The following is a 26,457-nucleotide window of genomic DNA, read 5'->3' as shown; positions in this document are numbered from 1 at the left end:
CTTACGTTGCAATTATAGCATTGGGAGCCATAAAGAAGTCCTTTAAAGAGATTTATGTGGCTCTGGAGCTGCAGGTTGCAGACCCCTGGTCTGGAGGCATAATTCCAGAGGCATATAGCTCTGACCATGCACAGAGCTTTAACTTCTGATTTATGACCTGACCTGCACTAACCTTTGAAGTGGCAACTCATCAAGAATTAGGAAGCACTGAGGATAGAGGGAGTGTGGCTCTTTTATACCCCATCAAGCAGTCCAGCACATTTTTAGTTCACATAGGAGTCAGACTTGCCCAGTTTCTAATTATTCAATTTTGAATTTTGGCAATATATTATGTCAGGCACTCCTAATTTTACCCTATTGTGTGGGAAGAAAATCGTATAGATTGGTCCTAATAACATAACAGGTGATATAACCTAAAACTTAACTTTTTTTTTTTTAAAAAAGTTCAAGTGCATTTTCCTGTTGGGTGTTGCATGTTTTTCTCAAGTCTCTGTTTTAAACCTGTCCAACTTTCAACACCTGGACTTTGCTGACAAAAAGAGATTGATATGTCTTTTAAAACTTACATCCCCTTCTTTTTTGAGTGCCTTTAGAATTTCAGTTCTGACAAGCATGGAAACTGAGTGAACAAGCATTATCAAAGAACACTCATCTCCCACTTGTTCAGATTTGTGGTCTGCATTAGTCATCTTACATCTATCTCAAGTTGGTGATATCTATAGCGGTATCTTCACAACTTACTAATTTAAAATTGCTTTACGTAAGATCCATCTTGGTGACCCAGCCCTTTCCATGACCAAACTTAACCACTTCCCTTCTAATTTCTCATAGTTTTCAAACTCATGGAAATACTAAAAGAAAACTATAAAAAGAAAATTGTCTGATAATGTAAACATTCTTTGATCATGTGTCTCTCAATTGAATTATTTTTCAGAGTACGTAGTGACTTTTGAGCAGTGAAGGAGAAGGAAAGTGAGCTACGTGCAGTTCGTCAGGCTTAGCTGCTGTTGGGCTTGCCAGATGGTCTGTTTACCTGGGCGACCTCGGGCACGGTGCCCTGCAGCTCCCAGTGGCACGGTTTGCCATTTCCAGCCAGTGGGAGCTGCAGGACGTGGTGGACCATCCCACAATTCTTTCCACAGCTCCCATTGCCTGGGAACAGCGAACTGCAGCTACTGGGAGCTGTGAGCAGCTGTACTGTACCTGCAGATGCTTAGGTAAACAAATCATCTGGTGGCCCACCGGCGCCTAACCCTAAAACACTGTGTGGCTCACAGGCTGGAGGTTCTCCTCCTCTGCTCTAGATGATGTGGGGAAAGGGAGTGATCATTTCACAAAAGCCTTTAACGCTGATTAGCAATGGTGTGACTGTGGCAAGATTTTAAAAACTTTTAAAATCTGGATTAAGGAGCCCAACTTTGTTCATTTTTTAAAATCTTGACCTCTGGCCAGAGTCTCATTTCCACCCTTGCATGTCAGGCTTTCATTCCTTGACTGGACTGTTGAGGACATAGGAAGTTATTAATGGTCCGATTTGTTGCTCTTCTCATTACAGCAATTCTGCCATCTCTGACAAAGAATATATACAATTAAATGTTGTCCAGTACAATGATGGCCTCTGTTTTAATGGAGAAATAACATATAAACAAAAAGTGTTTATGTCAATTGGTGGAAAGATTACATGTCCTGACCTGGAATATTTTCATGATGAAAATAATACTGCACCTGAAATACAGTGGTATAAGGTATTGTATATATGTATTTGCACTGTAAGGTTTTTCTGTCATATAATTTAATGCTTTTACTAAAACAATTGTGCATGGTAATAAATAAAGAATCATAGAACACTAGGATTGGAAGGGACCTTGAGAGGCCATCGAGTCCAGCCCCCTGCCCCAATGGCAGGACCAAGTACTATCTAAACCTTCCCTGATAGATGTCTGTCTAACCTGTTCTTAAATATCTCCAGCGATGGAGATTTCACAACCGCCCTTGGCAATTTATTCCACTGTTTGACCGCCCTGACAGTTAGGAACTTTTTCCTAATGTCCAACCTAAACCTCCCTTGCTGCCGTTTAAGCCCGTTGCCTCTTGTTCTATCCTCAGAGGCCAAGAAGAACAAGTTTTCTCCTTCCTCCTTATGACTCCCTTTTAGATACCTGAAAACCGCTATCGTGTCTCCCCTCAATCTTCTCTTTTCCAAACTAAACAAGCCCAGTTCTTTCAACCTTTTTTCACAGGTCACATTCTCTAGACCTTTAATCATTCTTGTCGCTCTTTTTGGACCCTCTCTAGTTTCTCCACATCTTTTTTGAACTGCGGTGCCCAGAACTGGACACAATACTCCAGCTGAGGCCTAACCAGCGCAGAGTAGAGCGGAAGAATGACTTCTCGTGTCTTGTTCACAACACACCTGTTAATGCATCCCAGAATCATGTTTGCTTTTTTTGCAACAGCATCATACTGTTGACTCATATTTAGCTTGTGGTCCACTATAATCCCTAGATCCCTTTCTGCTGTAGTCATTCCTAGACAGTCTCTCCCCATTCTGTATGTGTGAAACTGATTGTTCCTTCCTAAGTGGAGCACTTTGCATTTGTCCTTATTAAACTTCATCCTGTTTACCGCAGACCATTTCTCCAATTTATCCAGATCATTTTGAATTATGACCCTATCCTTCAAAGTAGTCACAACCCCTCCCAACTTGGTATCATCTGCAAACATAATAAGCGTACTTTCTATGCCAATATCTAAATCATTGATGAAGACATTGAACAGAACCAGTCCTAACACAGACCCCTGCGGAACCCCCCTTTTTATATTTTTCCAGCAGGATTGAGAACCATTAAGAACTACTCTCTGGGTACGGTTATCCAGCCAGTTATGCACCCACCTTATAGTAGCCTCATCTAAATTGTATTTGCCTAGTTTTTTGATAAAAATATCATGAGACACTGTATCAAATGCTTTACTAAAGTCTAGGTAGACCACGTCTATCGCTTCTCCCCTATCCACAAGGCTCGTTATCCTATCAAAGAAAGCTATCAGATTAATTTGACAAGATTTATTCTTTACAAACTCATGCTGGCTGTTTCCTATTACCTTACCACCTTCCAAGTGCTTGCAGATGATTTCTTTAATTACCTGCTCCATTATCTTTCCTGGCACTGAAGTTAAACTGACTGGCCTGTAGTTTCCTGGGTTATTCTTATTTCCCTTATTATAGATGGGCACTATATTTGCCCTTTTCCAGTCTTCTGGAATCTCTCCTGTCTCCCATGATTTTTTCCAAAGATGATAGATAAAGGCTCAGACACCTCCTCTATCCCTCCTTGAGTTTTCTAGGGTGCATTTCATCAGGCCCTGGTGACTTGCAGACATCTAATTTTCCTAAGTGATTTTTAACTTGTTCTTTTTTATTTCAACTTCTAACCCTACCCCTTTCCCCCTAGCATTCACTATGTTGGGCACTCTTTCATCAGACTTCTCAGTGAAGACTGAAACGAAGTCATTGAGCATCTCTGCCATTTCCAAGTTCCCTGTTACTGTTTCTCCCTCCTCGCTGAGCAATGGCCCTACCTTGTCCCTGGTCTTCCTCTTCTTTCTAATATATTTATAAAAAGCCTTCTTGTTTCCCTTCATGACTGTAGCTGGTTTGAGCTCATTTTGTGCCTTAGCCTTTCTAATCCTTCTCCTGCATTCTTGTTGTTTGCCTATATTCATCCTTTGTAATTTTTCCTTGTTTCCATTTTTTATACAATTCCTTTTTTATTTTGAGATTGTGCAAGATCTCCTGGTTAAGCCAAGGCAGTCTTTTTCCATATTTTCTATCTTTCCTACACAGCAGGATAGCTTGCTTTTGGGCCCTTAATAATGTCCCTTTGAAAAACTGCCAGCTCTCCTTAGCTGTTTTTCTCCTAAGCTTTGCTTCCCATGGGACCTTACCTACTAGCTCTCTGAGTTTACCAAAATCTGCCCTCCTGAAATCCATTCTCTCTATTTTGCTGTTTTCTGTTCTACCCTTCCTTAGGATTGTGAACTCTATGATTTCGTGATCACTTTCACCCAAGCTGCCTTCCACCTTCAAGTTCTCTACCAATTCCTCCCTATTTGTTAAAATCAGATCTAAAACAGCTTCCCCCCGGTAGCTTTTTCAACCTTTTGGAATAAAAAATTGTTTCCAATACAATCCAAGAACTTACTGGATAGTCTGTGCCCCGCTGTATTAGCTTCCCAACATATATCTGGATAATTGAAGTCCCCCATCTCCACCAAATCTGGGGCCCTGCTTGACTTTGTTAGTTGTTTGAAAGACAAGGGTTTTTTCCTGTGTAATGTGAATGGGTATCTTAACTGCCAAATCTGTTAGAATATTATAGGAAACATCATATGACTATACTTACATTTACATTAAGAAACCCCTAGCCCCTCTTTTTCAAATCATATTCTAAAAGATCGTGATCTGTACTCAAATTGTAAGATAGTCCATAATATATTTCAGCATTAGAAATTTGTGATCTTGCTATATGATACTTAGGTGCATAATTGGTTAAATATGAAGTAGATGAACATATTACATTTTTAATGGTGCAATTAGATTCACTTTTGTAGCTTACAAATCTTAAAAAGCTGTTGGACATGCTTTGTCTACCAAAGATTAAATAAATAATCTGGCACTTGACATTGTTAGTGCAGCTTCAGCTTGAAAGACAATCCATTTCATCCTAACTGTTGAATTTTCTGCTCCACTAATAAGAAAATATCTGACGTTTTAGTCCATCTGTGCCTGAAAGGCTTCAGATTCTGGCCCTCCAGCAAGCTAAATTACTTAGGGGAACAGCAGGCCTTCTGTGCAAAGACCAAAACCCACCAGCTGTATTATAGGGGTCCTCTGTCTGGTGGGGGGCGAGGAGGGGTGAGTGAGTATGATCTGACGGAGCAGATCCCAGGATGAGAGCAAATTGTCTGAAACTCTCTCTAGGCAAGTGATTGATGTTGGCTCCCTGAGGAAGCATCTAGAGGGTTGGCATTTTCCTGTGTGAATGCTGGGAGGGAGCATAGAGATTCAGCATCACTGAGGACAGAGGTGCATAGAGTTTTAGGGGTGCTTCTGTAGCTTTAGACATTCATGTCCAAACTTTTTGTCATATGCATATCAGCACAACGGTTGTGGGTGACTTACAATGCAGATAAAATCATCAGCAGTCTATGCATTTGATACCAAACTGGATTATAATTTGTTCTTGAAAATACTCTAAAAGCTACAGTTGTCTCAGTATGGTAGTCCACTTAATTCAGTGGGATCGATTGAAAGGAGTACACTATATTGGGGCTTTATAGACTGCTCTGGCTTTCTGTTTGCCTCTAGATGCAATTCAGATAGTTGATCTTCAAAGTCACATGTGGTTTTTGGGAACATGGGAGGAATCGCATCTTTATGCATGCACTGTAATTAGGTGTGGAAGTGTTGCTTATGCTGCTGGACAATACTGACCTTCCATGGTCCAGCACATTTTCTCTCTTGGTAGCAGTCAGGTACTGAGGCTGCTGGCAGAAAGGTTCAGCCTGTAACCTTGAAAGCTATCTTGCCTGATTCAGAGACTGTGTGGTAGTATTTATGCACAGAGCAGGAGCTGTATCGTACATGGTTCAGATAACGTTCTTTTGGCAAATGCTTTAATAATCAATATTAAATCATAAATCATAGCTATTTTTGCTTTACTTAGGAATGTAAGCCTGGATTACTGGAGGACAACAGATTTCACTCTTTAAAGGGTGACATCTATCTTACGATTAATAATGTAACTATGTATGACAAAGGAAACTACACATGCCAAATAACATATACCTATATGGGAAAACGACATAAGGTTTCACGAACGATTTATGTAGACATTGAAGGTATCATGTTCTGATTTTTTTTCTTTAATTATCTTTGGTTCTTCTCTGTTAAAGTTTATGCTTAATCTAGTTATTTGCCTGGCAACACTCCAGCTAATCTTGGAAAATTAAAGCAATTAAAATTTTTCGGCACGATTCTTCCTTGGAATGTTGGAAATAAACTACAATAGAATTTGTGTTGTAACAATTACTCTGTCCCCTTCTGAAAATTTGATGAAATGGATTTTACCCACAAACTCATTACTTACTAAATAAATTTGTTAGCCTTTAAGGTGCGACAGGATTGCTTGTTTTTTATTTCCCCGACACGTATTTTGTATCAATTTTAAGGCTTGTAAATCCCCTTGTGGTAAAAGGTTTACTACATGCAATTGAAAAAACACTGGACTTGAGAGCTGTTTCTTTGTGAGGAGATGGTGAGAGACCTGTGACAGCCTGCATTATAGCAAAGAGCGCACCCCAAAACTATAAAATCCCAAAGCAGTCCATAATCAGAAGGGAGAACTCTGGTGCCAAGTTACATGACACCTGTATTTGCTGAGTTTGGGATGTTGCTGGATCAGCAACTATTGTAGTTCTAGAATCTTGAATGTGGTTGGTGGACAAAAACAGCTTTTTTTCTGCTTCTGCATCTGGCTACCCAGTTTTGGTGTCCTCTTACAAAGCCAGTCCTTATTAATCTATACCTCCTAGGTGTTGGACTAGACTATCGCAGTGTGGCTTGTTTGGCACTATATAACACCCACTATAAGATTTCAGAGGGCACAAATGTGTCATCTTGACTGCTTTGGTGGTGATAGGTAATGGGAATATACTCTACCCATTTTTCAACAGTTCTCTTGTTCTCTGTTTTCTTTTGGTTGCAGTTCAAGGCTTTGGCTTTGATTATCTGGGATACTGCCAATCCCTGTGTTGTGCCACAGCATTTGGAATAAGTTTAGTATTCAATTAAACTCCTAGATTAATCTGCTTCCATATGTTTATGCAACGTTGTGGTGTCAAATATTGACTAACGCAATGAGAAATACCATGAAAATAACCATTCTTCAAAAAAAAAAACCAAAAAAAACCCAAAAACTCCTTGAGACGTGAAACTTTCATTTTCAAAATTTTTGATTTGCTGTCCTCATAGTTTAGATACAGTAATCCCTCAACATGCGCAATTTCGAGTTGTGCTTAACTTGCATTAACGTGAGTTAAGTGCAACTCAAAATCGTGCTCCCCCCGGCCCTGGTTCACCCCCCAACCCAGGTTCACATCCCCTGCAGCCAGCTCACCATCTGCAAATGGCTCCGGCTCACCACCCCTTACACATGGCTCCGGCTCAAACCCCCTGATTCCCCGGCCCAGATTCAAATCCTCTGCGGCCCAGCTCACCACCTGCATCCCAGTTCAAACTGCCCCCCAGCCCCACCCAGCTCGGCTCAACCCCAACCCCAGTTCACCCTCCTGCAGCCTGGCTTACCACCTGAGCATGGCTCCAGCTCGCCACCTCTGCCTGTGGCTCTGGCTCACCCCACCCCCCCACCAATTCAACCTCCCTGCATGAGGCTCTGGTTCAGTTCTACCCTCCCCCCCCGTGCCCCACTGCAGCCCTAACCTATCCCAGGCTAAACCCCTCTGCCCCCTCTCACAGCTCCAACCCAGCGCCAGGCTTAACCCTCCCCAGCTGTCCCCAAACCCCAGGGCTTACCTTCCAAAAAGAGCTCCAGTGTTCCTGCTGCTTCCCCAGCTGCGCAGTATGCATTCCGCCAGCGAAAAAAGCCGCCCCCCGACTTACTCAAAATTGCAGTTATGCGAGGGTGCATGGGAACGCAACCCTCACATAACTTGAAGGACTACTGTACTTGCATAACACTGGTTGGTATTGTGTAAAGGCCTAAACAGAACAGGATTTTATCTGTGCTAAGAGGACAGCTGTTACTTGCTGGAGACTGCTCTTGATTGATTAAGCATACAAAAAATCTGATTCCTGTCCACTATACGCTAGAGGATTCTGTCCAGATGTGATTTTACCTAAATAGATAAAACAAAAAAGCAGTCATGTAATACCTTAAAGACTAACAATAATTTGTTAGGTGATGAGCTGTTGTGGGTTGGACCCACTTCTTTTGTTAGTCTTTAAAGTGCTATGTGACTGCTTTTTTGGTTGTTCGAAGCCTGGTTACCTCTCTGTTACTAAATATATAAAACATACATACATGAAACATAGTTTTGTGGTGACCACCGAAGAGGCCAATGTTTGTCCCTGTCTTTCCTATCTCCTTTGTGAGTATTATGAGAAATTGTTGGTATTAGGCTTCTCATAGCTTTGTTATGCTAAATATGAGAATTTTTGCTTTGTTTACCCCTAGAGTGAAAGCCTTTAACCAAATAACAGCAAATTTATTATTGCAGATATGACACACAAATCTTACTTCAGAACGTCCATTTAGTATTCAGGATTTGGGTAACAGAATTGTCAACTACCAATCAAATAAAACGATTGTAAAACTAGCAGTGCAGTAGCAGGAGTAATGGCCACTGGATATTGATACCTTTTTATATTTTCTTTATATTTTTTTTTGTAGAGGGCCCTAAGAAGACACCACCAGTGTTTATTTATCCAAATAACCATTCAATTGAAGTAGAACTTGGTAAGTAGTTGCCTTGTAATAAATCAGTAATCATAGTGCTATAATTCTAGAAAAGACCTCAATCGGTCATCTAGTCCCTCTGCTGAGGTGAGCTAAGTTTTACCTACATCATCACCTGACGGATGTTTTGTCTAACCTGTTCTTGAAAACCTCCAGTGACAGATTTCAAACAGTAAGCTTTTCCTAATTCCTATCCTACCTCTCCCTTGCAATTTAAGCTCATTACTTCTCATCTTGTCCTCAGTGAATAATGAGAAGAATGTTTTACCCTTCTGTTGTTAGCAACTTTTTACAAATTTGGATCCTGTTGTTATGCCCCAGTCCCCACCTTAGTCTTCTCCTGACTAAACACAATTTTTCAATCTTTCCTCTGAGGTCTCATTTTGTAGATCTTTAATCATTTTTGTTCTCTGAACTTTTTTCAATTTGTCTACATCTTTCCTGAAGTGTGGTGCCCAGAACTGAACACAGGACTCCAATTGAGGCCTTCTTGGTGTTGAGTAGACTAGAAGAACTACTTTTTATGTCTCGCTTACAACACCCCTGATAATACATCCCAGAATAGTCACTTTTTTGCAACAGTAATACATCGTTGACTTCAATTTAGTTTATGGTTCACTAACGATCCCAGATCCTTTTCTGCAGTTCTCCTTTCTATGCAGTCATTTCCCATTTTGTAGTTGTATAATTGATTATTCCGTCGTAAGTACAGTGCTGTATTTACTTGTTCATAAGCCAATTTTTTTTTAAAAAAGTGAATCAGAGGGAGGGTTGACTTATGAAAGGTCGTTTAAACATGCACCTGGTGCTTTAGCAGCCATGGAACCCTCCTGCTCCCAGTGACTGTGCTTCATCAGTCCTAGCCAATGGTAGCGGCGGAAAGTGGCAGCTTAAACATCTCTTAGCTTGTGTCGCTTACTGCAGCTCCCATTGACCAGGGCAGTCAAACCACAATCACTGGGAGCTGAAGGGCTCCATGCCTGCTGACACTCCAGGTACACCTAACATCTAGGCATGCCAGCGGCTTACCCTAGCAGGCTGGGAGCCTGTGTTTACAGTCCCTGCTGTATTTTAAAACTTGGAGTCAAATGCAAGTTTTAGTAGATTCATTTTAATGTAATCTAATGAAAAACCTGTTTATAATAACTGAAAAAATGTATTCACATACCTTCCGAATTAGAAATTATTTGAAATATCCCTTTACTGACTTTAAAGTCCCATATCATTTTAATGTACTTACTTAAAAAGTCTTAAAATCCTTCAAAGTCCAAATCAGTCTCCAACTCACCAAACAGTTCATTAAACTCAACTTCAGTTGTAGCTGCTCCTGCATTGTCATTGTAGATGTCAGCAATGTCATTTTCACACTCAGATGCCTAATTATTCGCCTCCATAGTGTCCTCAACAAATATTGCGCACACGTTCTTGACCCACTGAGTGACCAAAAGATTCCTGCCTTTTGTCACCTTCGCCATGCCTGAGCACATCCAGTCTGGCCACATTTTGCATAACCTGACTTTAAAGGGTTTGTTCAGGCAGACATCAAACAGAAGTCAAGCCTCCAGGTATCACAGTCAAAGTTGTTTTCATTTTTTGGCCTCATTTCAACTCATCTGTCTTGTGCGCCTTGAACATGTCCCAAACAAGGAGAGCAGGTTTCTTGAGAAATGCTCCTGGTCTCTTATTCTACATTTTTTGTAGACCTTCAGTAGTCCCACACCCATCCATCCTTTATCATGTGCACTTACAATGACACCTGCAAGAAATTTCACAGTTTTAGCTAAGGTTTTTCTTTTAAAAATAACAGGAGGGAGCTTTAATCCATTGGCCAACCATGATAAAACCAACATAAAATGGATGTTTTTCATGCCTAGTGATTTTAATTAAAACTGTTTTTTCACCAGTGCCAGTTACCATTCTGTTGCTGGGCAGATCAAATGTCATAGGAGGTTCATCCATAATTGCTATTTCTGACAGCTCAAATGCACATTCGTTTTGATGTTTTATAATAAACCTTTGGAAAGATTCCTTTTTTCTTCCAGATCTCTTGGTGGCTTTTGTGTTTTCTTTGTTCTCTGGCACAGACAGAGTTCATGGCAGTTCATGAACAAACCCACTGATGCGACAAACATAGATGGCTTTACTGACTGGCATTTATTGTCTTTCTAGATTTGCATAGCATGCAGAGGTATTCCCGTTCTAGTGACGAGATACCCATTTTGTCACCATTCAACAATCCAATTGCTGAGATCTTCCTCTAACCCAGGAAGTGAAGCACATTGTGTTTTGGTATTTTTTTTTCTTGCTTTGTGACATGTTCCTAAGAGTTGCTTTTATTTTTTCACCATTCTTTCCCCTGCTTCTCATTGATACAGAATTCACAATTGCTTGCTTTTGCATATTCAGCAACTTTAAGTTTGAATGCAGCATCATAAGCAGAACATTTTCTTTTGATTTCACTATTGCTCATTTTAAGTGAGTATGAAATGGTGTATGAAAATCTTTTGAAAAATAATTTCATTGTAGATTTTGAAGGATTTTGTCTAGGAATGTCACCTGCTTTATCACTGTCAAGTTCTTATTGTTTTTTGTTCATTTTAAAGTAGCCCTGTAGATTGGCTTGTCTGCGGTGATAACAGGCTATTTAAATTTTATTACAGATTCCATTGAGTCTGCACGTTTTCACATTGGTTTGAGACTTAAGCTTGGTCTACTGTAGGTAAGTAAGTCTATTGTAGATATGCAATTCTAGCTATGGTAATTGTGTAGCTAGAATAGACTTACCTGCAATTGACTTACCTGTACGTCTACACAGAGGGAGGTTGACGAGACAAACTCTCCCATCTACCTCCTTTACTCCTCGTGATATTGAGGAGAACACGGTTCGACTGCCAACCCCAGATAGTTTTATTTTGCACACATCTACCAGGCGTGCAAAATTGTACTCCAGAATATTGATCCTGACTTGGTGGATCTTCCCCATAGTGTAGACGTACTCTCAGGAGGTCCACTGACACCATTGTCATAGTACTGTCATTGATTGTATTTTTCTGATTGGCTTGTAAGGTCTAGTAGTTTATGAAATGGATGGGTCAAATTTCATGCAGATCTGTGGCACTGCTCTTTTAGTGTTCATTTTAAATCAATCTACTCCACTAAAAAAAAGCCTTTGCAACTTTAAATCCCTGTAATGTTGACATCAGTAAATTATTTTACAATCCATATAAGTACTGTATATGCTATAAATGTAATGGTAAATATAATCTAGTCCTGTAAAAGAACAATACTAGAAAAGGCAAACAGTTATCACTAGGAAAATTGCACTTCAGGGAAGCACATGTTTTTAAGTGATTTGTTTACTTGGGCATAAATGATATTATCAATATCTATACATTTTATTTATATTAGTACAGTGTAGTTTTTATCTGTTATAAAATAGCATGTATACAATTTTTAATTAAAAATAAAATGTTAGCACTTTTAAAGAAACTACAACAGGGGTCAGGATACTTTGGCCCCCAGCTTGTCAAGGTATGTCACTGAGGCGCCAGGACATTCTGTTTATCTGGAGTGTCAGCAGGTACAGATCCCCTTAACTCCCTGTTGCTGTTCCTGGCAAATGGGAACAGCAGGAAGCAGCATGAGCTGACAGACATGCTGGCCACCACCAGTTGGCCTGGAACAGCAAATTGCCAACACTGGGGGCTGCAGGGCTCCATGCCTGTTGATGCTTCAAGTAACCAAAATGTCCTGGCATGTCAGGGGCTTACCCTGATGGGCTGGGAAATGAAGTTGGACAGTCCCTGAAATATAGGATCGGCTTATGAAAGAGTCCAAACAATTTTCCATTTTTGCCTATTCGTCTTGAGGGTGGGGAGCAGCTTGTAAATGAATGGGCTAATGAATGAGTATATACAGTACTTTGCATATGTCTTTACTAAACTGCTTGTTGAAAATGAAGGCCTGTGGCACTTTAGAGACTAACAAATTTATTACATCATGAGCTTTCATGGGTAAAACTCACTTCATCAGAATCAGAATTTTACCCATGACAGCTCATGACATAATACATTTATTAGTCTCTAAGGTACCACAGGATTGCATGTTTTTGAAGTTACAGACTAACACAATTACCCCTCTGAGACAGAATGAATTGTAGTTTATTTCAGACCATTTCTCTAGTTTGTCAAAATCATTTTGAATTCTAATCCTGCACTTCAAAGTGCTTGCAACCCCTCCCAGTTTGATATCATAATAGCAACCTTATTTGGTGAGGCTGGCTTTATGAAGTACTCTGTCTGGACTTCTGTGCCCACCCTGTAGATCGGCTTCTGCTAGCTCCCAGGATCCATCTTTTGAGAGTATTCCAGCTTTGGATTCAGTAAAGACTTCAAATGAAGTCATCAGACAAAAAGGAGCATCACTTGCGTGGGAACACCAGGGGCAATTCCCAGTAAAAAGGCTTAATCACCTCACTGCTCCTATTCTAAAGGGACTCCACTGCCCACATGGATACCATAGGAGCTTGGAGTGAACAGGGCTCTGGCATGATCTTGGAAATCAAAGTTAACTGCCTCTAGAACAGAGCCCACAGCATTGGATTTACCATAATAGCTGGTGCACAAGCCCTTACGGAGGTATTAACCGAATTGGTCCTGCTTCTTGATGTTGCTCTCTTCAGCACCAAGTGTGTCAGTGCTGGGTATATCCATACCATCAGCCTAATACTCTCTTGTCCCACAAGAAGATTTGCAGCACCCTGCCAGTTGATACTTTCTCAGTATGAAGTGCTGAAGGGTCTCCAGCTCTTGAAGGAGTCAGAATCTCCTCTGCTCTCCATTGGGCTAAAGAACCCTATCATGGTACTGATGCTCAGGGACTCATTGGTCCAGATTATCTCCCCATTTCTGATGGTCTCTAGAATTACTGTGCAGATGTGGCTCTCTGGACATCAGGGGAGGCCTCTTTCTCTCCCCTACTCCTCTGCTCCTCCTCCACTTAAAAAAAAATCTGAATGATGATTTGTCTACATAAACCATGGTTGTGAATCAGAAATGTAAATAACTATTTCTCAAACTGTTTACATAATGATATGAGCATGCTTGCTTATGGTTCAAGATTTTTAATTGCCACATTTAAATGTTTTGTAGGGTCTTACGTTGTCATGGACTGTAATATATCAAGTAGCATAAGTTCTTTGACCCCGTACTGGGAAGTCAAAGACGAGGATGGTGTTTTCTCTGATTATACATATGAAGAAGAATTTTATGAGTAAGTATTCTTAGAAATCAAATTGCATATGGTTTGAATTCTAAAATGTTTTAAATTATTTGGTGTGAAACATCCACAAAAGTAACAGTTGTACAAAATAGTGTTTAATTTTGTATTTGTAGGACTTGAAGAGACCTAAAGAGGCTATCTTGTCTAGGCTGTTGTATTCATGGCAGGACTAAGTATTATCTAGACCATCTTTGACAGGTGTATAACTAACTTGCTCCTAAAAATCTCCAGTGATGGAAATTTCACAACCTCCCTAAGTACAGTAGGATCTCACAATTCACAAAATTAATGTTCACAATTTGAGAACCTAATGCTCAATTATTCATGAGCGGCTGCTTCCCCAGGGCCTCAGGCAGGAGCACTGGCAACTGCCGCTTTCCCCCAGGGTCCTGGGCAGGAGTGCTGGCATCTGGTTGCCACATTCGTGAGGGTTCTCAACATGGAACCCTCACGAATGTTGGGATCCTACTGTGATTCATTCCAGTGTTTAACCACCCTGGCAGTTCAGAATATTTTCCTAGTGTGTAACCCAAACCGCCCTTGCTGCAATTTGAGCTCATTGTGACTTGCCTTATCCTCAAAAGTTAAGGAGAACATTTTTCTCCTTGTAACAATTTTTTGTGCATTGGAAAACTATATTGTCATGTTCCTTCTGAGTCTTCTGTTCTCCAGACTAAATAAACCCATTATTTTCAGTCTTCCCTAAAGAATGCTAACAGACCACTGAAAATACTTCACTTTCAGCAAGTCTGACATGCATTTAATAAGTATTTATTTTTTCTTTAAGTAATTTATTGAGACCATATTATCTCGACTTTAGCAATTCATAATAGTATGACAATATTTCACACTCTTTATGCATAGATTAAAGGCTGCTGTCAACCAGCTCTGCTGGAAAAAGTTTGCCAGTATTGGAACAATTCATTACACGTATGATAGATGTTTCCTGGAGTTCTTTTAAGATCAGCTGTATGTATGCACGCTGTGGCCACATTCACAAATTACATGACATCTGCCACTGAATCAAGTTAAAATGTCATAAAGCAAACATTTCCTTGTTTGGAACAGAATGGCACATCCACTATTATGCAGTTAGAAGAGTCAAATGCAGAAAGTAACTTGGAAAAAAACTGAACTTTAAAAGACAATTACATCTCAAAAGGGGACATTTTATAAATCTTTAGCTGTTCTAATCTTTCATAGGGAAGGGGTATGCGCTGTATTCAATATTTTTTTCATGAGGTGAGCCACAATTATGTAATGTGTCTTACTTCCTTTTTTATTTATAGGTAAGCAGCCCCTGTCAATCCACTTGGTGAGGATTTTTGTCTCTGCAATGTGCAGGCCTCAGTGTTGTTATGTGTGTAATAAAATTGGTTCTATTCCCTAGCACTGCCAGTTCCAGACACTAATAATGAAGGCAATCCTGGAAGGGCAGCCTATGCCTGAACCGTATGTAGCTAACATTGTGACTGGTTCACTAGGGCCTAATGCTGAGCCCACTCCTCCTAAGGTCAGGCTGTGCCCGTGGGAGCCCACTCATAGGCGATGTATGGTGCATGTACATGGAGCCAGATTTTGGCTGTCAGTGGCAGGAAGGTGGAACTCTTGCATAGTTATGCTGCTTCTCTGCAAGTCTTTTGTAGCTGGTGTTAGTGATTAGCTATTATAGTTGTTGAGCTAATTATTTTAATTGTCCTGTTGGCTTAATAAAATCCTTTGCCATAGGTAGTTAGATGCAGAATCCCCTCTCTCCCTTTGATACTAGAACTAGAGTCATTATGGCAGAATTTAAATCTCCAGGATTTGACCTACTTATCCTGGGATGCTTTTATGACACTCAGTCCCTCATAGGTGCCTTTTTGGTTCAGGTGAAAGTCATACTTCATTGGTGCTCCATCTGCTGCTCTGTTCCAAACAGACTCCAAAGGCTATGGTTCACCACCTAAACTTTTTTGTTCTAGAGTATTTCAAAGAGCCATCTCCAATATGCAGAAGGAAGTCGCTAAGGTTCAATCCTCCATCTGGTCCTCCTTAGCTAGTGCATTCCAAGAGCCAAGATTTCATTCCAAGCTGCATTGCTGAGATGTCCCAGTTGTCTATTTAGGTCAATGTGTTGTTTTTCCTTGAGAAAGGAACATAACTCCAGGAATGAGACATTGTTTCCCCTCAGACTCTTGTACCTGAGGAGAGTCAACATTAGGTTTTCCTCGAGCTTGACCACCAATGGTTTGTGTGTGTCTGCATGGTAAATTATTGTGTTACAAGCCAAGGTGTGGTTAATGTAATCAATTAATGTAATGAAAATTAATGTGTATTAACTTTTCTATCTACTGGTCTGTGCTTTTTTTTATGCTCACAGAAAACCTTCCAAAGGAGGTGGTTTTATAATTGGAACAAAATTCAACATTTCAAAAGTGAAAAAAAAGGATTATTCTCTCAAGTTTTTCTGTTGTGTTTGGCATCCCTATGGCAAAGCTGAAGCATATGTTGTACTAAAACTTCCAGGTAAGGGGTAAAATTATTTTATAATTACAATTCTAACCTGATCATGTAATGAAAAGCTAATGGAAGGGGAACAGTGTGACAAAGATTTGCTAGTATCAACAACCATAACTGGCTAAAGCAACTCTGCTATAAACAGTACATGGCTGAGATGTTACAGTTGTAAACTTATATTAAGTAAAATATTTTACGCTTGTGTTATTACCAAATTTTAATAAACTTTGGACTCTAGTTCATTAGCTTTTCAGAAAATATCAATGAAATATTTTTCAGTAAAATAATAAATGGAAGCAGACTCATAATTAGCTTGTTCCAGACTTGATAATTACTGCTTAGCAGTTAGCACTCTTGTCTTCCTCACTCTTAAATTGTAGCTGCCCTTGTTGCATTTGCACCTAGGGCACATCTACACTAGAGTTTTGTAGACAAAACTCGTGGAGTATCTACACACAAAATGTGTTTTGTCAGCAGAAACTGTCGACAAAAGCCCATGTAGACGCTCTGGGGGGCCCCTTTTGTAAACAAAGCAGATCAAAATATTAGTCCAATTTTATGTGTAGCCAGGATCTGTTGACAGAAGTTTTCTCGGAACAGCTCTTCCAACAGTAACTTCTGTAAACAGATGCTTCTAGTGTAGATGTAGCCATAGATTTTTTTACAGATGTTTAAAATATATTTGCTCTTTTCCTGCATAGTTTCTTTCAAGTTCTTCTTTCACCATTTTAAGAGTATTTTTCAATTAATTACTTTCTTCAGTACACTATTTAGTCGTATGAATAATACTTCTGTTCTCCTGTCATTAATTGAAGGCTAAAAAAAATCAGAAAAGACAATTTGGGCACAAATGGTATGGCTACTGCTTCACTTTTGAAGTTAACTCCACAACCTCAACATCTCTATGCTTTTGTTGAGGTGTGGAAGAGGATGAGAGGCTATACTTAGTGGTGGCTGCTGCTCTAAAACAACGGGAAGTCCTGTGGCACCTTATAGACTAACATATTTTGGAGCATGAGCTTTTATAGGCAAAGAACCACTTCCTCAAGTGGGTCTTGATGCATCTAACAAAGTGGGTGCTGGCCCACAAAAGCTTATGCTCCAAAATATCTGTTAGTCTACAAGGTGCACAGGACCTGTTATTGGTTTTGCAGGTGCAGAGTAACACAGCTACCCTTCTGATACTTGCTTATCCTCTGATTCCCTCTACCCTCCTGACTCCATAAGAAGATAGGCAGGAATTCCATGCACATACCAGTTGTACACTCTGATTTTTGTTCTGGAGTGTAGATTTTGCTTTGTTTAATGCATAATGTGTGAAACTTTAAGAAGTCCCTTTTGCCAAATTCATTGTTACTCAGCAGATAATAAGCAGTTAATGCTGAATTTGTCAGTGCACGTTCACAGCTTTCAAAGTTGAAAAACTGAAATGAGTACAAATGTGCAAATATGAGAGCTCAGGTAACTCTAAGAAAAAAAAACAAATTATGTCTCTCAAGCTTATTTAAGCAGAAGTTGAGGCAGTCTGCTTTAGAATAGAGTTGTCAAAATACCTGAAAAGTAATGATATTGAAATCAAAACTACAGTTTATTGCAAGGTGTACCTTGATAATTCAGCCAGTTTTTACTATGAGATTAATAAACAATGGCTTGCATTTAAACTTAATCTAGATAAAACTATTTTGGAGGTAGTTTTAATCACAAGGGCTGTGTCTACACTTACCAAAAAACTTTGAAATGGCCATGCTACAGGCCAGATTGCAGAATACTAATGAGGTGCTGAAATGCATATTCAGTGCCTCATTACTATGCCAGCAGCTGCAGCACTTCAAAATTGCCGCAGTTCGCTCCTGCGTGGCTCGTCTACACCGGGGTCCTTTTCAAAAGGACTCCACCAACATTGAAATCCCCTTATTCCTATGAGCTCATAGGGATAAGGGATTTCGATGGTGTTGGGGTCCTTTCGAAAAGGACCCCGGTGTGGATGGGCTGTGCGGGAGCGAACCACAGCAATTTTGAAGTGCCGCGGCTGCTGGCATGGTAATGAGGTGCTGAATATGCATTTTGGCGCCTCATTAGTATTCTGCGATCTGGCCCGTAGCATGGCAATTTCGAAGTTTTTGGTAAGTGCAGATGTAGCCAAGATCTTGTTTAACAGACCAGGAAGCAGTGAGGAGTAATTAAATGTTAGGAAGGTCAATGCTATGTAACCATTCAAAAGGAGGGGCATGGAGTTACCATAGTGTTCTCTCTCACACTAGGATACTTCTCATAGTATCTTTTAGTGGAGGTGGCTGTGATGACAACTAGTAGCTTAGTGTGCAATAAATTACTGGCTAGAGCGAGAGGGAAAGGGAGCTAGAGTTTATACATGCATAGCAGAGTGGGGAAGCCTGTAAGATTTAAAAATAAAGCAAAAGCCCAAAGCAGTTTTTGAGTACAAGAGGACAAACTTACATTCTGTAGTGGATATAACTACATTCATGAGAATGGGGTCTACAGAAATATTACTCTTTGGGACTTCTGGCTGTGAATCTTAATCCTCCATTACTGCAACCACAAGCTGTGTCTACACGTGCCCCAAACTTCGAAATGGCCGTGCAAATGGCCATTTCGAAGTTTACTAATGAAGCGCTGAAATGCATATTCAGCGCTTCATTAGCATGCGGGCGGCAGCCACACTTCAAAATTGACGCTCCTTGCCGCCGCGCTTCGAAATTGACGCTCCTTGCCGCCGTGCGGCGCGTCCAGACGGGGCTCCTTTTCGAAAGGATGCTGCCTACTTCGAAGTCCCCTTATTCCCATGAGCTCATGGGAATAAGGGGACTTCGAAGTAGGCGGCGTCCTTTCGAAAAGGAGCCCCGTCTGGACGTGCCGCGCGGCGGCAAGGAGCATCAATTTCGAAGCGCGGCTGCCGCCCGCATGCTAATGAAGCGCTGAATATGCATTTCAGCGCTTCATTAGTAAACTTTGAAATGGCCATTTGCACGGCCATTTCGAAGTTTGGGGCACGTGTAGACACAGCCACAGAGGGCAGGCTACACTAATGTGGCACAAAACATTCCTTTTACAGTGCCATTCATACTACTTGTGGCTGGTCTCATTTGGTAACTATCCCAAAATATCAAAGTTTGGGTGCCTAAAGTTGTATTTTTAAAACCATATTTAGTCACTTAAATAAATATGGCTTGTTTATAGCAGTGTCAAGTGCTAACAACTCCCACTCAATTCATTGGGAATCTTCCATTTGTTCCTGTTTATAGAACCTTAGCACTTAGAAACCTCTGCCACATTGGGCACACACTGTGCTAGGCACAATGCAATCATTTGGTAAATGACTGTTCGTGATACAGAGTAACGAGAGAACACATTTATGCATTCACTTTCTGTTGTTCTCTTGTGGGCTTGCCTTACTATTTACTTTTTCCATGGTTGTTTTGCCACTTTTTAATCATAAACTTGTCTACCTTTGCAGCAAGTTAGGCTGTGAATCTGCCTTCTCCCAGCATGATGTGGATGAACTGCTGGTGTGCAAAACAAAAAAGTGGTCATGTAGCACTTCAAAGACTAACAAAATAATTTATCAGGTGATGAGCTTTCGTGGGACAGACCCACTTCTTCAGATCCCAGGCTGGCGTGCAGCCTGCTGATGTACATTCAAAGTTTGTTAGAGGGGTCTTCAGCTAGTTCTGTTAACACAGTTAGTTGTGGGGTAGAGTCACACCCCCAGCTTGCTGCAAATTGAATGTTTGTGTAGACAAGTCCTATGTCAAATTTACAGCAGAATTCTGAGTCAGCTGTCATGTCAGAATAAATACCAGCAATTCTTCACTGGTTGCAAAATAAGATCGCTTTTTATATGTGTCATAACATTTTTGACTGAAAGGTGTCCTCTGGGGAGAGAAGATGGAATGCATTCTGGTTTTACTGGCTGTCTGGCAGTTTTATGGTGAAACTGAGCACTCAGGAAGACGTGTGTGTATTGGGGGTGGGGGGGATTGTTTTCCTGATGGCATGGTTTCAATCCTTACACAAGTAGTCAGCTTGAAAGAAGAAATCCAAATGGTTGGATTGTACAAAATGTTTCTTGTCTGACACAAAATGCAGTACTGAGGTATCTTTTTGTTTGTTTGTTTGTTTTGACTCCTTGTTAATACAGATCCAAACACTCAGGGTTACTTGATTGGAGGACTTGTTTCACTGGTATTTGTAATAGTTGTTGCTGTGTTTGTCTACAAGATATTCAAGATTGACATTGTGCTTTGGTATCGGAACTCCTGCTTACCTTTTCTGAGTAAAGAAGGTAAGTGTTTTCTTAAGATGACAGTATTTAAAATCTCTCTTATTGGAAAGGCATTCAGGAAGTGACTCTGGAGTGTGAGCATCTCATTTGGAGTTCCCCTTGTGGGTGGCATTAGGTGTGAAATGTATGATGAAAACTGTCTGCACATTTTCTGATGTGGATGATGTAAAATGCTTCACATTTCTAAAATGGAAGTGATGGGCCTGTATACGTGATAGCAGTGTGCTGGCTGTTTAATAAAATGTATTGTTCTTTGCCTGAATATGGCTAACTGAAGTATTCTTCACTTGCAATATGCTTTCTTTGGCTATCCCTCAGTGCAAGGATGACGTCTCCTAACTGGGATTCACTGGTAGGTTTTCAAGTTGCTGAGGAGCCAGAGCTAACTTCCCTCTAATTACTGTTCAGAAGGGTAGCAATCAGTCATAAGAACATGCATTTTTGTGAATGAGCATAACAAGAAATCCTAAGCATCTACTTGTTTTTAAAGATGGTTTTTCTCAGTCCTACTTTAGGCTGATATTCTGCTCTTTCTACAAGAGGGCAGAATACTGGGAATTAAGGTCAACCATGAGGGACTTTAGGCTACATCTATGCTTACCTGGAAGGTTGATGGCTATTATGCAATTTTAGGTATGCCGGTTGCATACCTAAAATCAACTTTGCAGCTGCCAACTTCCATGGCTGTCCTCATGGCAGAAGGTTGATGGGAGTATTCCTCCCGTCAACCTTCCTTAATCCTGACTCCTTGTGAGGAGTTCTGGGGTCAGTGTTGACCTTGGAGCACACCGTTTTGTGCATGCATGAAACAGTGCCCCGGAAGATTGACCTTGAGCAGGTTGATCTTCTGAGCTAATGTAGATGTAGCTTAAGAGAGGAGAGTTAAGTCTCTATTGGTACAGTGTTTTTAATAACTGCACTGAGGTAATTACTTGAATAGTATAAAGTTTAATTAATCAGGTCATCTTGGAAATTTTATTCCATATACATCTTAGCACTCCTGATCTTTTTCAGTTGGGTTTTATATATATATATATATATATATATATATATATATATTTTAAATTTCAGAACATAAGCAGTAAACGACAGTTCTGGGTAACTTGGAATTAAATAATGTGCTGTACTTGAACCAGATATGTTGGTGATATTGCTTTTTTGAATGTATTGATATTTGTTTTTTTTTCAATTTAGTATAGAGCAGAGACCATTCAAAGGAAACCAATTTTACCTCTTTGCTTATTAAAGTTAAAAGGTCTATGCATACAAACTATTACTTAAATAAGTATAATTATTCGCACTACAATAGCTTTAATTACAAATTTTGGGCCAGTGTCTGTGGCGTGTGGGAAAACTTATAGTTTACTGTCTTGCTAGATGTTTTTTTAATCTTAATCATTCCCTTCACTTTGTTTAGTTTCAGATGGGAAGCTCTATGATGCCTATGTGTTGTATCCAAAAAACAGAGTAAGCTGCCTCTACTCGCCAGATATCTTTGCACTGAAGGTATTACCTGAGGTGTTAGAGAGACAGTGTGGATACAATCTCTTTATATTTGGAAGGGATGATTTACCAGGACAAGGTAAGATTCTTTAAAAAAAAAAAAAAAAAAAAAATCAAAATATCTGTTTTCTTTCATCAGTCTCAAAAGTGACCTCCTAAGTAACCTTGCAATAGATATAGGCAACCTTGTGTGCCCCGTGCAGACTGGCAGTGTATACAGTCTCTTATCTGCATTGCTCTCTCCTCTGTAATCCCAAGGGTAATGTGGAGGTACCGAATGTGGTGCTCCCATACAGCCCTGTCTGCTTCACAGCTTTCCCTCCAATCAGCTCCTACTTCTTACCTTGGTATGTCGCTAACCTGAGCAGCTGGGACTGGTGTTCTGATCAGAAGAAGAGGAGTGGGAACAGTCCACAGTGTCGGAGACAAAGGCAGAGCTGCACTTGCAAAGGAAGGGAAGGGCCTAAGCACCACATCTTTCATGGAGTTATGATGTCAGTGTAGTGTGTGACTTGTGTCAGCATGAGCAACGTTGTTGTGTTGCCAGCCCTCCTGGTTTTGCTGGTGTCTCCCAAAGGCTACTGCAGCTAACTTAGGAGAATTTAGGCCACTAAAAAGCCAGAGCCTTGGTGCTGCATTGCTCCTGAAAATATCTGGCACACTTCTGTGGCTCCTGGAGGGCCACAGGGTCTCTGTGTGCTTCATACACCTACAGCACCAACTCTGCAGCATCTATGGGCCAGGAACTGCAACCAATGGTAGCTGTGGGGGCGGTGCCTGCAGGTGAGGGTGTGCATGGAGCCCCAGGTTGTCCTGGGCACTTCCAGGAGTGGCACAGATCCATGCCAGTTAGGGGGCCTGCTTGAGCCTTGCTGTGCCACTGGACTTTTAATAGCCTAACATCTCCTGGTTTGGAGGGACTGTGCCTGCCTTGGGGACCAATGTAGGAGATTACTCCATCCCCTACACCCTCACTTCACTCTGCATTTCCCTCTCTGACAGGACCCCTCTCCTGCAGCTTCCCGATGCTTTTACCCTGGGATCGCTTGATGCAGCTTGAGGTGTGACTTCTCCTGCAATCAGAGCTAGCTAGCCCCCAGACTCTCCCTCTGGCACATGGGCAAGCAGTTCCTATTACATGTGTTAGCATACTAATGACATTTTGGTAGCTTTATGTAAAGGTATGTATGGGATCAGCGTGGTATTTTTGTAAATAATGCCACTTTTTTTTTACAGCTAGAAGTATACTATCAATGAATAACGTGGAATAAAAAGACTAGTAGGACATCTTTGTTTCTGCAAACTAAACAGCCTCTATATGAAATTAACAAACATTGTGTAAACTTATGCAGGAGTTAAAAACCTTTCTCTGCTTTTCTTTGTTTACAGCTGTGGTCAATGTTGTTGATGAAAAAATCAACCAAAGTAGAAGAGTGATAATTGTGTTAGTACCAGAATCATCCTGTTACAGCGTGTTAGAAGATAACTATGAAGAGCAGTTGGCTGTGTACAATGCTCTTATCCGTGATGGAATTAAAGTTATTCTAATTGAACTGGATAAGATAAAGGATTACACAAATATGCCAGAATCCATCCGATATATTAAGCAAAAGCATGGGGTCATCAGATGGAAAGGGGACTTCTCAGAGAGCTCCCATTCGGCAAGAACAAAATTCTGGAAGAATGTCCGATACCAAATGCCACCCAGACCAACTGTGTCTTCTCCTGAACTACAGTTATTACCATCAACCTTTAACTCCCCACATGAAATAAGGTTAGAAAGATGACACTGAAGTTCAGTTTTAATAGCTGTGAGCAGCTCACTTCAGCTGCTTTTTCAGTGGTTGTTTATAGGATGCCCACTATGTGTTATAACACGGGCCGTTTCAAAGCCTACATAACATCATCATTGACAGACTTGAAAAGCTGATTCACTATCCATTTCCCTGAGCCTATCAACAGAACATCCTGAGGCATGGCATCAATACTGCAATGGCCTGTATTAAGCACTGCAAGACTTTTTCAAAGAAATACACTTTTTGTAAGGAAAAAAGAGAAAAAATTCTTTGTACTTTTACAGACTTCTCCCCTCCATCCCCAATAGGAAAAGGATAAAAATGAAGGAAACAGTGTGTTATATTCTGACTTTTAAATGATGGGTTTGGGTTTGGTAATGCAGAGTTTTGAATGAAGCAGTTAAAACTCTACTCATTTGTTGTATTCTGTTCATCATGGACTCATTCAATCCACTACAAGATGAATCATTATAATACATCATGAGGTGTTGTTCAAGGGGAGAGGTGAAAATGATACATTGGACATGAAGGGGACCTTGGGACCTTGTATTGGCCTGTCAAAGACTGGAATCTTTTTCAATATTACTTTCTAGAGCAACTCTTACAGTAGCTGATTCGGTAAGACTAGAAATGTTTTTATTGTAAACTGTTTTCAACCTTAACTTCAAAAAAAAATCCATTCAGAGCTAAAGCTTGTGAATTGTCTTTGCATCTTCAATGTTTAATGAAAAAATCAGATGATTGAGTTAAGTAAGTGTATATGTACATTATCCCCTTCTAAGAAAAATCAGATTTTTTTAAACACAGTCAACTCAGTTGGCAAATATTGCAATTTCATATGTGGCTGGGCCACAGTGAGTAACTCTTGCTGTATATAACAGTGTGGAAAATTAAATAGCTAACCAAGATATTTCTAAAATTGCATACAGTACAAACTTGTTTGTTTTTAATTGTTCTTATGCATGCTAGTTGCTCAACTATTGTATGACACTTGAGTTTTTATACACAGATAGCGGGATAGTTTGAAATCTGTGGGGCTGTACAAATGTCTAAGTGCAGATTTCCAAAGTGGAGCAGTTGGGATTTCCTCTCTTGTATTTGAAGAGAGACCCCATGCCACCCCAAAACCTGTTAGCATGAAACAAAGATTATATAAGGAGGTACAAATTTACTTTTCCCCTGGCAAAATTAAATTGCCCGCATTTACATACTGTATTTTAGATATGCCTTTTAAGTCATTAGCTTTAATGTGTGCAATTTTGTAGTCTTGTTATTTGACTACTAAAACTTAACTCTGTACTGGGTGTCATACGTTTTGAAAAGCCTTGATTTCTGAATTTTCATGAATGGATGCTCAAACATTTCCCTGAAAAAACTATACATTATTCAGCCTTGAGTTCAGTATTTTTAGATACTGATTTACAGTATGATCAGTCTGACACTCCTTGTTTTAAAGCTGTCCATTAATTACTGTTATATTCTGTAAAGGATCAGGATACATGTTCTGTAGAAGATGTCCATCTTTATTACTGACATACGTTAGAAGAAATGGGTGAAGTTGCGCTTCTTGAAGGATTAATTTACAAAGAATTAGTCCTTCCTTTTGACTAATCTGATCATGAGGAATTAAGCAACTACGAGTGGTGATATGGGCAACACAGGTTTATGTAGGTTCTGTCTCCATTTCTGTCAATAGTCTACCGTGTGAATGTGAGCAAAGCACATCACTGCTTTGTGCCTCAGTTTCCCAAAGATGAAAATGGAAATAATACTTGCCTTCTTTGCAGAGTGTTTGGAGATCTATTGATGAAATGCACTGGATAAGCTACGTATTTTAAATATGAATGTGTATAATATAACACACACATCAGCATCTCCAACTGTGTATTTTATTCTTGTTAAAGAAATATTGAATTTATTTTTTGGTGTACTGTCCACTAGATTTTAATGCGTAACATGAGTTTTGGAAAACTTTCAAAAATTTGGTAAAAATACACAATGACCATATAGAAGATTGAGCTTGTTGGGAGGAATGAAGGATAGCATTTTCTTCTCCCACTAATGAATTGAGTCAAAGGTGTATAAATATAATCAAGCAGATGACATGGGGCCTTCATGATTTAATTTCCTATTTTTGTGTTTAAAACGGTAACCTAAGTAATACATTTTTACAGTCTTGTACTCAGTTTTCATTGCTATGCAGTGTATTGTCTGCTGTTCTCATGTCCTACCCATGTGCTACTTTTTCAGCTCCTGTTTTACTGTGCATTTTGTTTCCTCCCACTCAAATTTCAGTGCATTTCAGCACCACACCTCATTCCTGGAACATTGTCTTGTTAGCCTGTCAGACTGCCTCATTTTTCCAATCCCTTCTGTAAGACAGGTATTTCAGTGACAGCTAGGTAGGAAGTTTCTTTCAATCTCTTTGGGAGTGGCAGTGTCTAGCTTTTGTATTCAAAAAGAAAGCAGAATTCCAGCCTGATCCCCAAACCCTCTCTGTTTCTCTGAAGGCAACTGGATTTATTTTGCCCCAGTGTCT

The 26,457-nt window shown here is 40.1% G+C and overlaps 1 protein-coding gene across 5 annotated transcripts in view; it reads left to right on the top strand.

Annotated features, from left to right (window-relative positions):
* Positions 1-26,061, top strand: part of LOC142011623 (interleukin-1 receptor type 1-like) — a 79,335-nt gene extending 53,274 nt beyond the window's left edge. For all 5 annotated transcript variants that reach the window (XM_074991439.1, XM_074991401.1, XM_074991410.1 and 2 more), the window contains 8 exons: positions 1,556-1,745; positions 5,727-5,901; positions 8,472-8,537; positions 13,688-13,808; positions 16,180-16,325; positions 20,476-20,619; positions 22,037-22,201; positions 23,512-26,061. In XM_074991439.1, coding sequence (XP_074847540.1) covers positions 1,556-1,745; positions 5,727-5,901; positions 8,472-8,537; positions 13,688-13,808; positions 16,180-16,325; positions 20,476-20,619; positions 22,037-22,201; positions 23,512-23,909 — 1,405 coding nt within the window. In that variant the 3' untranslated portion in view covers positions 23,910-26,061. The remainder of the gene's footprint in view (positions 1-1,555; positions 1,746-5,726; positions 5,902-8,471; positions 8,538-13,687; positions 13,809-16,179; positions 16,326-20,475; positions 20,620-22,036; positions 22,202-23,511) is intronic.
* Positions 26,062-26,457: the final 396 nt, after the last annotated feature.

Source organism: Carettochelys insculpta, chromosome 1 (genome assembly GCF_033958435.1).
Source record: "Carettochelys insculpta isolate YL-2023 chromosome 1, ASM3395843v1, whole genome shotgun sequence".
Taxonomy (NCBI): domain Eukaryota; kingdom Metazoa; phylum Chordata; order Testudines; family Carettochelyidae; genus Carettochelys; species Carettochelys insculpta.
The sequence above is the reverse complement of the archived record's forward strand: the minus strand, read 5'-3'. Positions and strand labels throughout refer to the sequence as shown.